Raw genomic sequence first — 12,478 nt, forward strand, 5'->3', positions numbered from 1 at the left:
CTCTCCTGGGAGAACAGCGACCTCTAGTGCCTTGTGCTGTGCAGCTGCGCGCAGACAGGGTTTCTGCTTCCTGCCCGGCTGCTATGGAGTTAATCTCCGCTGTTGCTGTGGGCGTGGCCTGGCTCGGGCAGCTACTCCAAAGTGGTGGAGTCGCGTTGGAGCAGGAGCTGCTGGGAGGCTATTTATCTCCGTAAGGGGCCTCCCTGCTCCCTGCAGCCCTGGGGTTAGGGTGCCCAGAGATCCCCGGATTCCCTACCTCTGGATTAAGTGACCCGCCCTGCCCCTTTAAGACTTCCAAAAAGCACCCGCCAAAACAAAACAACGACCACCAAAAAAAAAAAAAGAAAAAGAAAATTTTAAATTAAAAAAAAAAGTTTTTAATTAAAAAAAAAAAAAAAAGGTGGTTGTTCGTTTTTCTTTATTCTCCGGTGCCAGCCTCAGGCCTCTGCTCACTTTTCTTTCTGCCCTGTTTCCCTAGTATTGGGATCCCTATCCCTTTAAGACTTCCAAAAGGCGCTCGCCAAAACAAAACAGCAAAAAAGCAAAAAAAAAAAAATGGTCGCACGCTTTTCTTATGTCCTCTGTCGCCCAGCCTCCAGTGCCTGTTCACTGTTCTTGCTGCCCTGTTTTCCTAGTATCGAGCGCCCTGCACTCTTGCCCGGATGGCTGGGGCTGGGTGTTCGGCAGTCCTGGGCTCCGTCTCCCTCCCGCTCTGCCTGCTCTTCTCCCGCCGGGAGCTGGGGGGAGGGGCGCTCGGCTCCCGCGGGGCCGGGGCTTGTATCTTACCCCCTTCGCGAGGCGCTGGGTTCTCTCAGGTGCGGATGTGGTCTGGATATTGTCCTGTGTCCTCTGGTCTTTATTCTAGGAAGGGTTGTCTTTGTTATATTTTCATAGATATATGCGGTTTTGGGAGGAGATTTCCGCTGCTCTACTCACGCCGCCATCTTCCGCCCCTCTATGTGGCTTTCTTTTTTTTTTTTTATAACATTTTTATGAGGTTTTTTTTTTAAATTCACTTCTTTACTGGAAGGGCTATCCTAAATTAAGGCCTCTTAATCTTTCCCAAAGGAAAGTATTTAATTTTGGTAGCCATAGAAGATTGCTGGTAATTCTTATTTTTATTTAACTTTACAAAAATGTAAACATAATATTAATAAAAAACTTTAAAATTCTATGAGGTAAGTTAGATTTTAAAATATTTATTGTTTGCTTTTAAAAAATTCTACTGCAGTAACAATCACCAAGCATCAAACAACTTAAAATTTGACTTAAATGGAAAGTAAGCTGCCAATAAACTTGAGGAACAATACTGGATTTCTTCAGAAACAGCACATCATAGCAGCTGAGTTCTGAATTCAAAAGTTCTGAGCATGTTTTGAACCTGCAAAGCCATAGCAGAAAAACAGTCCTTAGTTACCCAAACTTTGAGCTCAGGTTTTGCATATTTATAATAATTTGTCTACAGATAAGGGGTTAACTAAGTTTAGGAAGACCATGTCACATTGCTGTGATAAAGTAGCCACAAGTAAAACTTGAGAAAAAAACAATGTATCAAATATACCTTTCCGCCAAGCAACCTTCCCCTCCCAACTTTCTGCTTACTGATGGAAGAACGTTTAGAAGAATATAAACTTGTAACATTAAACACATTGATGGCAGATTCAGTAATATCAACTATGTACCTTAATATGCACTTAAAGAATTAAAAACAGTATAGAAATCTTTTTTCTTTGTCATCCTGGCTACATCAGCACTGATGATGAAATAGAGGGTCCCTTCAATCAGATTGTTTTATCAGTCTTTATTGAGTACCTTCTGTGTGCACAAGGAGGATACTAAGCCCTGATGGGAGTGAAATATGCTAAGACATCTGTACTTCAGTTGAGATGTGGAACAGAGTGGTCACTATTGTCCAGTGTCACCCACGTATGTTTTCAGGTCTTTGATGGTCTTACCATCCCTTTGAATGCCAAAGACCTCACCTTCAGTTGTAGGGGGCCCTGGCCATACAAAAGGGTGTGTCTGTTTCGAGCTGTTCAGTTGAAAGTTTGCAAAACCTTAAGAGATGAACAGGTGCTAATGCTGTTGGATGATCAGTAGTGGAAATGCAGGCAGTTGTAGATAGGTAGAGTGACCACCTACTTTATCATCTATAGGATATAAATAATAGATTAGATACTGTCTGGGACAAGAGGTATAAACAGATTAGCACAGACATACATTCCTGGGACATTCCTGGGCAAGCTGGGTGCATGGTCACCCTTATTGACAGAAGATACTCAGCAGACAAAAGACAGTAAGAACAGGGCCCCAGGGCACAGCTTACATTCAGTGCTCCCAAGGAAATCTGCAGGCACTGGCCAGGCTTCTGATGAGGCTGATGGTGGCAGTGGTGTCTGGCTGTCTGTTCAAGCTAATTCCTTTCTGTTCATGTGATCTTTCTAAGCTCAGTGCCCTCCCCTCAGACCCTAACACGCCCCTCCAGAATCTTGCCCCACCAACCTCACTATCCCTTCTCCTGGCTCAGGTGACATCTAGTTTTTTGAGAAAGCCGCCCTGGCCTCCCTCTATTCTCTTTCCAATCTATTTTTTACAGCATAAACTCTGTGGTTTGCTTTTTTTTCCTGGCTTCCTGTTTTATTGCTAAAAGCCTTTCCAACCAGACTTAGCAAATCAAGAGGTTTTGGCTTTCAAATTTATTGTGTGGGCACTAAAAGCCCATTTTGGAAGTCAAAACTCAACTTTCACTTGTATCCCCTGAATTCTCCTAATGCTCCTAATGGTGATATGGATCCCATAATGTGGCTATCATTTACCTATGAGGAACGCAGACAAAGAAAATCACAAAGGTTAATGATTAGTATGTTATCTGGAACAGCACTAATGTCTTCACTGGACACACAGAACACAGCCTGCCAAGCAATGCTCGTGCCTTCACTTACTGAAGCCCACAGTGACTCTATGAGACATGCCATTATCTTTGCTCTGCAGCTAGGGAAAGTCAGCTTTTGTTTTTAAGAGTAGAGAAAAGAAGCAGTAGGATGTAGTAAAAACAAACTTCGGACTGAACTCCAGTGTCAATTTTCCTTAAGGCTTCATTTATCCTCACATAGAAAGGAGGAAGTTTACTTTTAAAACACTTCAAACTCTGTAATTCAAAAGAGAGCTCTACAATCCTTATCTAAAACTTTTGTGGCTAGTTGTATGCCAGAATTCAGAAATTTTCTGCCTTATGAAATGTAATATGGTGTAATTATTGCATATTATTGGGTAATTACAGCAGGATCTGGGGCCGCACCTTATAATCAAACAGTAGTATGTCTGCAGCAATATTTTTGTAGTGAGAAAAATAAGGATGATAAAAAAGAACTATCAGTTCAGGTCAGATGATACTGCTAAATTAGTTTGCCTAAACATATAAAAAGCAAGACTTTCAGAACTCTTTTGATTTAAGAACTGGACTAGTGAAAGCTTGAGGTAAAGTTATCATCAGTGAGGCAAAATATTATTTTCTACTATTATTAGTAGTGTCAGATTCATAGAATTGATGTGTAAAGTGAGACACTGTATGGAAAGTGCTTATCACATTACCTGGAAATTTTTAAGTACTCAATAAGACTAATGATTAGTCATAATGATTACACAAATGAAGTCACAGCAATTAATCAGGAATCAATTATCATGGACTTACTTAAATCCCATCTCTCAAATTCCTGGTGACAATTAAATGAAAGGGACAATATTAAGAACTCTAAATGCCTTCTTTACAGTAGGTTCCCATATAAGAGAAAATTAACAAAAGTGATAAAGCAGATGTATCACACCTCCTAAAAGAATAATCAGCTGGATATAGGCTTTAGAAAGCACAGAATTTTACATCTGACACCAGTTCAACAGATTCAGTGCTTTGAGATATGACTAATAGTATCCAACAGTGGCATAGTGAGGTAATTTAATTTGCTTAGGGAACCCACTATCTTTAAAAACGAAATATATGCCTATGAGTTCTTGGTTCTTGAGACCTTGCATACTTCATATTTCTATTTACATATAAGGTTATAAAGCTTATATGTAAACTTTATATTTAACCTTAGTCTTTGAATAATCAAGGCATATATAACCCTTTAGAAGGCAAGAAAACAGAATTTACTTACACACTTCCCTCTTCAGTCATGCTATTTCAATAGAGCTAGTTATATGCCTTCAAAAGCTATCTCAGTAAGGCAAGCATGTAAACTAGAAAGACAGCAGTTATTAAAAAGTGATGACAATTCACAGGTAATTTACTGAACTCTGTTACGGACAGCAGATGACGGAGCCAGCCACCTCTACCAAAGCTCACAGAAAGGAGAGGGACATGCAGAGGGAGCACGAGCTGAGAATGAGGTCGGAGAGCAGGACAAGCAGAGGGGTAGACGAGTAGAGGCAGCAGCAGAGGGGAGGATGTTTTTTTTAAATCCCTAAATCTGAACATCATAGATGTTCTGCTGTTAAATGGATACCATATAAACTGTTTTGAAGTTTCAACTAGCAGGCAATGTTGGCATGTTGATGGCATCTTTTAAGTAAAAAAATGTTTGTGATACATGGCAGATAGGACACACACACACAGATTATGTTTTGGCTAATTAAGTCACAAGATTAAGGGGCTGGATCTATATATTCTGTGATTGCTTAGCTCAGTTGATCAAAGCAGTGATCATAAGATATAAGGGTCACAGATCATAGGGGATCTGCAGACTGGCCACACTGAAAAGACAAAACATAACATCTGTGTTTCTCAGAAACAAAAGAGGAAGGGACTACTTTTATTTTGCCTGAATTTACATTAACATCAATCCTATTTAAGGACAATGCATACCTGTTGCTGCCAATAGAAAAACAGAGAGTAGAAAAAAAACAGATTAGATTGTCTCAGAAGTGTCTTAAAAGAAGGAAACCTCCTAGAGTGGGAAATGAGAAGATACTGGCAGAAAGAGTACTTTCTTATTCTCTTCCCCACTGCCCCCCCAATAGTGGGAGGCCTCCCTATTCTCTCTCCTTCCTCTGTCTTAGCAATCTTTCTTTCTTCAAACATTATGTGCAGCACAAAAGTAGAGTGTACAGATAATAGTGGAGTAAGCCAGGAAGAACTAGACTTCCTGAAGTTTTTAATGGTAGAGAACAGATGGGGTAGAAATTCTCAGGGGGGATTTGACACCCTAACTAGTTCACAGATGAAAAATTCTGACAACTTCAGTTTACAGCATGGCTATCCTTATGAACATTTCATAGGGGACAATTACCTTTCCTCTGTTCAGTAGCCACCAACTGGATCCTTAGTTTCACTTAACTGCTTGGATATGTCCCCATTCAGAAAGACAATAGGAGAATGGTGAGAAAATGTATCATCTCTTCTGGCAAGTGAAACAAAACAAGCCGAAAAGAATGTTGACATGATAATTGAGCAAGTTGTATTGTCTTGGGAGATGAAGAAGAACACATCTTTACTTATGCACAAAAAGCAAGAATGTCAATTACCCAGTGGATGTGAGAGCAATGAGCCAGTGCTGGTAATTTAAGAGATGCTCTCTCAGAACCCATCGTCTAACTTGATCTTTCCACTGTTCTTCATTTCTAAGAAAAGATGGCTCAAGATGTGTGCCTAAAAGAATACCAAAGCTAGCAATGCATTTGGAATGATAAAGAAAGAAAGTAGGCATAATTTCTCTTTCTTTTTCTCCATTTTTAAAATGATGAGTCACCTGGTCCAGTCGGGTAGATGGACTTGCACTTACCAGATGACAGCTTATTTTGCTTCACTTGAGGATTTTGAATCACGTTTTAAGTTCCGTATACTTCATTTGAATTCCTCACAAACTTACTTTTTAAAGACTTCTTTTTTAGAGCAGTTTTAGGTTTACAACTAAATTGAGGGGAAGTTATGAAAAAAATCTCATATATAGCCCCTGCTCCATCAACACATGCATAGTCTCCTCCGTTATCATTGTCATTCCACTGAATAAGATATTTTTTGCCAAGGATGGACCTGCACTGGCACATCTTTAATCACCCAAAGTCCATAGTTTACCTTAGGGTTCCTCCACCCCCACAACCAATGATCTCTTTATTGTCTGCAGTTTCACCTCTTCCGAGATATCATATAGTTGAAATCATATTTTATGTAGCATTTCAGATTAGCTTTTTTTCACTTAAAAATATGCATTTGAGATTCCTCCCTGTCTTTTCATGGTTTCATAGCTCATTTCTTTTTGGCATTGAATAAAATGACACTGTCTGGATGTACCACAGTTCTTTCATTCATCTACTGTTGGACATCTTGGTTGCTTCCAAGTCTTGACAATTATTAAAGTTGACATACACATCTGTGTGCAGATATTTGTGTGGGTGTGTTTTAAATTTCTTTGGCTAAAAATCAAGGAGCACAATTATTATATCAAATATACTCTTAATGTACAACAGAGAGTATATTTAGTTTGGTAAGAAAGCACCAAACTCTCTCCCAAAGTAGCTGTAACATTTTGTATTCCTACCAGCCATGTATGGGAGCTCTGGTCATTTCACTTTCTTGACAGCATCTGATGTTGTCAATGTTCTGGATTTGATCGTTCCAGTAGGTGTGCAGTGGTATCTCATTGCTGTTTTGATTTGCATTTTCATGACAGCATACAATGTCAAACATGTTTTCATATGAAAAGATGAAATTTGCCATCTGTGCATACTCTCTGGCAAGTTATCTGTTAAGATCTTTGGCCCATTTTTAAATTAGGTGGTTTTATTCTTGTTGAGTTTTAAGAGTTCTTTTTATATTTTGGATAACAGTCCTTTATCAGTTGTGTCTTTTGAAAGTATTTTCTCCTAGAATGTGGCTTGTCTTTTCATTGTCTTGACATAGTCTTTCCCAGAGCACAAGTGTTTAAGGAAGTCCAGACTATCAATTACTTCTTTCATGGATAGTGCCTTTGGTGTTGTATCTAAGAAATAATCTTAATGTCGAAGGTCATGTAGGTTTTCTTCTATTTATCCTCTAGGAGCTTTATAGTTTTGTGTTTTACACTTAGTTCTGTGATCCGTCTTGAGTTAATTTTGTAAAGGGTGTGAGGCAAGTCTAGATTCATTTTCTTGCATGTGGACGGCCAGTTGTCTTGCTCCATTGCCTCTGCTCCTTTGTCAAAGATCATTCACTATGTTATGTTGGTCTATTTCTGGGCTCTCTATTGTGTTGTATTGGTTGACTTGTCTATTCTTTTGCTAATACCACACTGACTTGATTAGTGTAGCTTTATAGTAGGTTTTGAAGTTGGGTAGTGTTAGTCCTTCAAATTTGTTTTTCTCCTTCAATATTTTGTTGGCTATTCTGGGTTGTACATGCTTAGAATTGGAGTGTAAAATGTCTTACTTGGTTTGATTATAAATTAGTCATGGGGCACAAAATAATATCCTAGAGAGTTAGAGAATAAATTTAGCTTATCAAGATGCCTTTCTCTCAGGAAAATTTTGGATCATTGTATTTTAGACTCTGGGAATAGAATAGTTAAAATATCAAAAAGGTAATTAGGGTAGCAGTGACTAGAAGAGCACAAGTGGAAACATATATCCAGGGCTCTTTAGATGAGAAAAATCACATGATTGATTTCCTGAAAGACAAATTACACAGAGGTAGATAGATAGGTAGATAGATACATAGACATTAAGAAGACAATGTATGTTCTAAATAGAAAAACATAGTAACATTTGAAAAACATGTTGGACACTATCCTGACCATTGTGTCTTACATTATTTCTAGTCATTGAAACCACTCAGTGAGTTATGCAGTACTCTTTCTCTTTACACACAAGTCTCAGAGATGTGAAGTGATTTGTCTCAAGACAATACAGAACTGGGATTCAAATTAGGCTCACCTGGACCAAAGCCCACCTTATTTCCACTGTGTCATGTATTACAGTTTTTATGTTTAATCAAATGAATAGTTTTCACTGAATTTTTGTGTTTTGTTTAATAGCTCACTATATATGTCCAGCCAGAGCAAAAGCACACAGCTGAATATGCTGCAAACATAACTAAAAGTGTGTTTGATTATTTTGAAGAATATTTTGCTATGGATTATGCTCTTCCTAAATTAGGTAAGAACCATTTTTTTTTTCTTATTTTAATATTGCCTTTATTTTTACCTGTTAACTCACTTCCTCCAGTTCCAGGATCCTTTGTTAATAGCTATCCCTCAGTCTTTTTGTTATATTCCTACAATGTATCTAATACTTAGAGATGCTGAAAGAGCCATTGTGGATTCTTCCAAGAATAACCACTATACCCTATTCTTCCCTGATAAATGTATAGTCTTTTATTTCCAAATAAAGATTAAAGCATGTGTACAAAACTGCCGACACTGATAATGATGGATCCAGAAAGAACAACCCAGATCAGTTGATTTCAAAATCAGTACCCATCCCAATAACTTACACTGGCCTCCCTACTGCAACTGAGCTGGGGAAAAAGAGATATAAATGACACTGTCAGAGTCCCATGGGTATCCAATCTTCCCATTGTTATACAAAACGAATTCTACACACTTCAGCAGTTAAAATGAAACACTGGTGCTCCTTAATATTAATGTGCTCCATAAATATTTTTTTCTAGTATGGGGGACATGTTTTCTTTCTAAAATAAAAATGGAACAAAACCAAAATGGGATGGGTATGGCACTTCTATCAAAGCAAAAAATTAGTAAGCTTGGGTGATATTAAAACTAAATGTAACACCCATATAGATGTCTGTAGGGATGAAATAAAGGCAACAAGAGAACAAACCAACCAACAGTTGACTTCTCTACTCCTGTTTTTGTACTTACTTTGATAAACTATCAATGCAAAGCAACAGGAATGTCCAACTCTCTACATGGGAATGGCTGTGGATCTGAGTAAGTTTGTAGATGCCCCATTTTCTCTTCAGGGGCAACAGCTCTGGTTTTTTTTTTTATTACTTACTTAGCAGCTATTAGAGAAGAAGACAGGAAAAGAAACAACTTTTCATCAAAATCAGAATAACAGGCCTAACTTTGGGAATAAGCCTGCGTCATCACTCAACTGGACTGACCTAGACTGAGTCAGTGAAATGGAACATTTATCACCTCAATTTTTAATGTGAAACTTTCAGGGAAGTTTCAGAGACGGGAACTATAGGGACCAAAGGCAGGCCATCCCAAGGTGTACCACTGTGATATGCAGATTATTTTGAGTTGCAACCCATCAAGGCCTGAAAGACTCAGAAAGAAACTTTGATTCCCACACCACAACTGCCTAAAAAGAACTTAGACGGAGGAGTGCTCCAGGAGAGCTCTCACCACAGCAGCTGCACTATAATGTGAACTAGGTGGGGTGGACAGGGAGGGAGGCGGCTGCATCTCTTAAAATTCCTCTCTCTCTCTCTCTCTATATATATACATACCTCGTTCTCCCTGTCTTTGGAACCCATGGTTATGGCGTCCCTGTATATGCATAATGAAACTTTGGTCTTTTCCTCCTGTTAAAAAAAAGAAGAGAAGAATATTTAATAGAATGTTAAGCACATTACTTTAAAAGTCATTTTTCTCTTTATATCACTTGTTCTCCCTAGGATGACCTGGAAAGTGGGAATCTTACAATTTACTTTCTCTCCTATCCTCCTCTTTCTCCCTCCCTCTCCCTTACTCCTTCTTCTGCTTCATATTTTTATATACATGTTCAATCTTCTTAGAATTCACTTTATTTTAAACATACCTTACAATTAACTTCTGCAGTTATCATACCTACCAAAATGAAATGCACTGAAGTTAATTAATTATAATGTCAATACTTATCAAAGACATGAGATTAACAAAAATTTCCTTTTGTTCAAGGATTAGGTGCAAATTACTCCATAACATTATGGAAAATATTGGCCCTTGTGGGGAATCATTCCTCCACCCTTTAAGTGGTATTCTTATGACAAAGTAAACAAACCTCAAAGTGAAGATAACAGGGAAAAAATTTTTTTGCTGTAATTTTGACTTCTACTGAAAATATATCCATTTTCATTCTTTCATAAAAAGCTTTAAGAATCTTCATTTTAACCAAAAGAAAGGACCTTTTCTTATATGTTAGATGAGAATTTAATTTACTTTCATTTATGTCCTTATTTAAATTTCCTGTAATAATAAAGAAATTACATTGTTATAGTTCATTAACTGGAGAAGCTGTATTCTGTCTACTGATCAAGCTGAACATTATCTGTTTTGGGATTTAACATAAAACTGATCAATACCGTCTCTTCTTGTCAGATATTATGTCTAAGATTATAGGCCCCAGCAAAAATAAGGAATAGAAAGTCCTGATAATCCAGCATTTTAGTCATGGAAGAGACTTTAGAGAGAATATAATCAAGTCAATGTTGATTCAACTTACTTAATACATACAAGTAGACAGTAAGCTATTCAATTAGTAGGGAATGAGGTTGTCCCTTAATTGTACAGAATTGGGGAAAAAGTGGTATTTTATATTATCTAATATTCTGAATCCTTGGAGAGAAATATATTTTCTGTGCATTTGGAGGCTCTGTACTTCTAAGTCCTCATTTGAAAACTTCATTGTCTTTTTCCCCAAAGCTTATTGCCCAAAACATGTACTCTGTGTTACCAAAGTGAATATCTTGAGAAAAATAAAAGTAATAAAAATGAGGTACAGAGAGAAACAAAAGACATAAAATTACAGAGGACTTGAAAAGAACATCGCCATTAGTATCCTTTAAAAAAGAAAAGACACATTGATATCTGGAACCAACAGGAAAAGTTCCATGGAAATTTTGAGTGCATCAAGACAGAAAAGTTTACACAAATAGATTGTTGTCTTTCACTCTAGGAAATGATTTTTAGACTCTTAAAAAACATTCATCCAAAGAACTTAATTTGGTAAGACATGTTCTGAACAAATGGAAAGAATGCATTTCTTACTAGACTCTTTCTTTTTCCATAGATAAAATCGCTATTCCAGATTTTGGCACTGGGGCTATGGAGAACTGGGGACTCATCACTTACAGAGAAACAAACCTGCTTTATGACTCTCAGGAGTCGGCCTCATCAAACCAACAGAGGGTGGCCAGCGTGGTTGCCCATGAACTTGTGCATCAGGTATAGAATCTTAGCACCAAATTAGCATGCCTTTAAAAGTAGCTTGAGACCACAGGAATAATAGAAATAATAACTTAGCAAATAAAAAATACCAAGCAGAAAAATACTGCTTTCAAGTCTTTCTTAGTGACGATAAACATTTTACTGTAAAAACAACTTTTAAGACACATTGTCTTGCCTAAACACACAGGAGGCCTTCCAATAACTTTACATGTTCCCAGTAATACCTAAATAAAGGTAATAAACTAAAGAGAACTTAAGATCACTTAAAAATCAGGAGAAATAAAGCAGGAAATAAGTGGTGAGGACAATGACCGCCATTTCTGTGTCAAGTGACAAAATTTACATGGACAAGTAAATGTACTGAGATTTTCTAGGCCTCCCTACTACAGGCATAAGAATTTAACTATCTCTTTATTGCTTATAATTTCAGTGGTTTGGAAATATTGTGACCATGGAATGGTGGGAAGACTTGTGGCTAAATGAAGGATTTGCTTCCTTCTTTGAGTTCCTAGGAGTAAACCATGCAGAAAAAGAGTGGCAAATGGTAAGCCCTAAATATATAAACTCCAAATCTTCATTTCCCTCATACAGAGCAGATTGAGCCCTGGGACTAGGACAGTGGTTCTGAGTCAGAGGCCAAGTGCAGTGGTAGGCTGAGAATTCCACTATGTGTACGGGGAGGAACCAGCTGGCTCCACTGAATTACACCTTGTTTAGAGTCTATGCCCAGGCCTTAGAAGGCAACTGAACACCACAATCTGAGGATATCTTTGATACAGTCACTCAAGAACATGTGTCAAGCCACGAAAAAAATAGCTAGTTTAGATAGTGCCAACTCTGTGTTTAATAAAGTATATGTACAGTGCTAGCCCTTTAAAGAATGTTAAAGCCTAATTTGGTAAATGAATGACCTTATATAGGTTGCTGAAATAGTGCAGAAAGAGGCATAAACTTAGTAGTTAGACTCCTGTTCAAATCCTGGACAAATCATTTCTTAAATGCATTCTAGGGAACGTGATCTTGAGCTCATATTCTCTCAGTCAGTGCTCTCTCCTCTATGAAGAGAAATGTAGTTCTCTATCTTGTAAGCCTAAACACTCCCCAAATGTGTGTGTAATTACTATTATCATACCATGTGTGGCCTGAAAGGGCCTGGAGGGCTAAGAATAGAGGCTTCTATGAACTCCACGTATATTTGTTTCCAGAAGGTTAGATCTGTTTTTATATTTAGATGATGTAAATATAAATATTTTTATCTGTTTGTATATATGAAAGTGCAGGTGTGTAGATGCATGAAAAGTAGACTTAGAGGTTGTGTATCATATTGACTGCTG

The 12,478-nt window shown here is 37.8% G+C and overlaps 1 protein-coding gene across 1 annotated transcript in view; it reads left to right on the forward strand.

Moving 5' to 3' along the window:
* The window catches only part of ENPEP (glutamyl aminopeptidase), a 90,036-nt gene that overhangs the window by 25,130 nt on the left and 52,428 nt on the right, over window positions 1-12,478 (forward strand). The window contains exons 4-6 of the mRNA XM_036920865.2: window positions 8,004-8,124; window positions 10,987-11,141; window positions 11,575-11,688. Of these exons, the coding sequence (XP_036776760.1) occupies window positions 8,004-8,124; window positions 10,987-11,141; window positions 11,575-11,688 (390 nt within the window). The remainder of the gene's footprint in view (window positions 1-8,003; window positions 8,125-10,986; window positions 11,142-11,574; window positions 11,689-12,478) is intronic.

The sequence above is a fragment of the Manis pentadactyla genome, chromosome 5, assembly GCF_030020395.1.
Source record: "Manis pentadactyla isolate mManPen7 chromosome 5, mManPen7.hap1, whole genome shotgun sequence".
NCBI lineage: Eukaryota > Metazoa > Chordata > Mammalia > Pholidota > Manidae > Manis > Manis pentadactyla.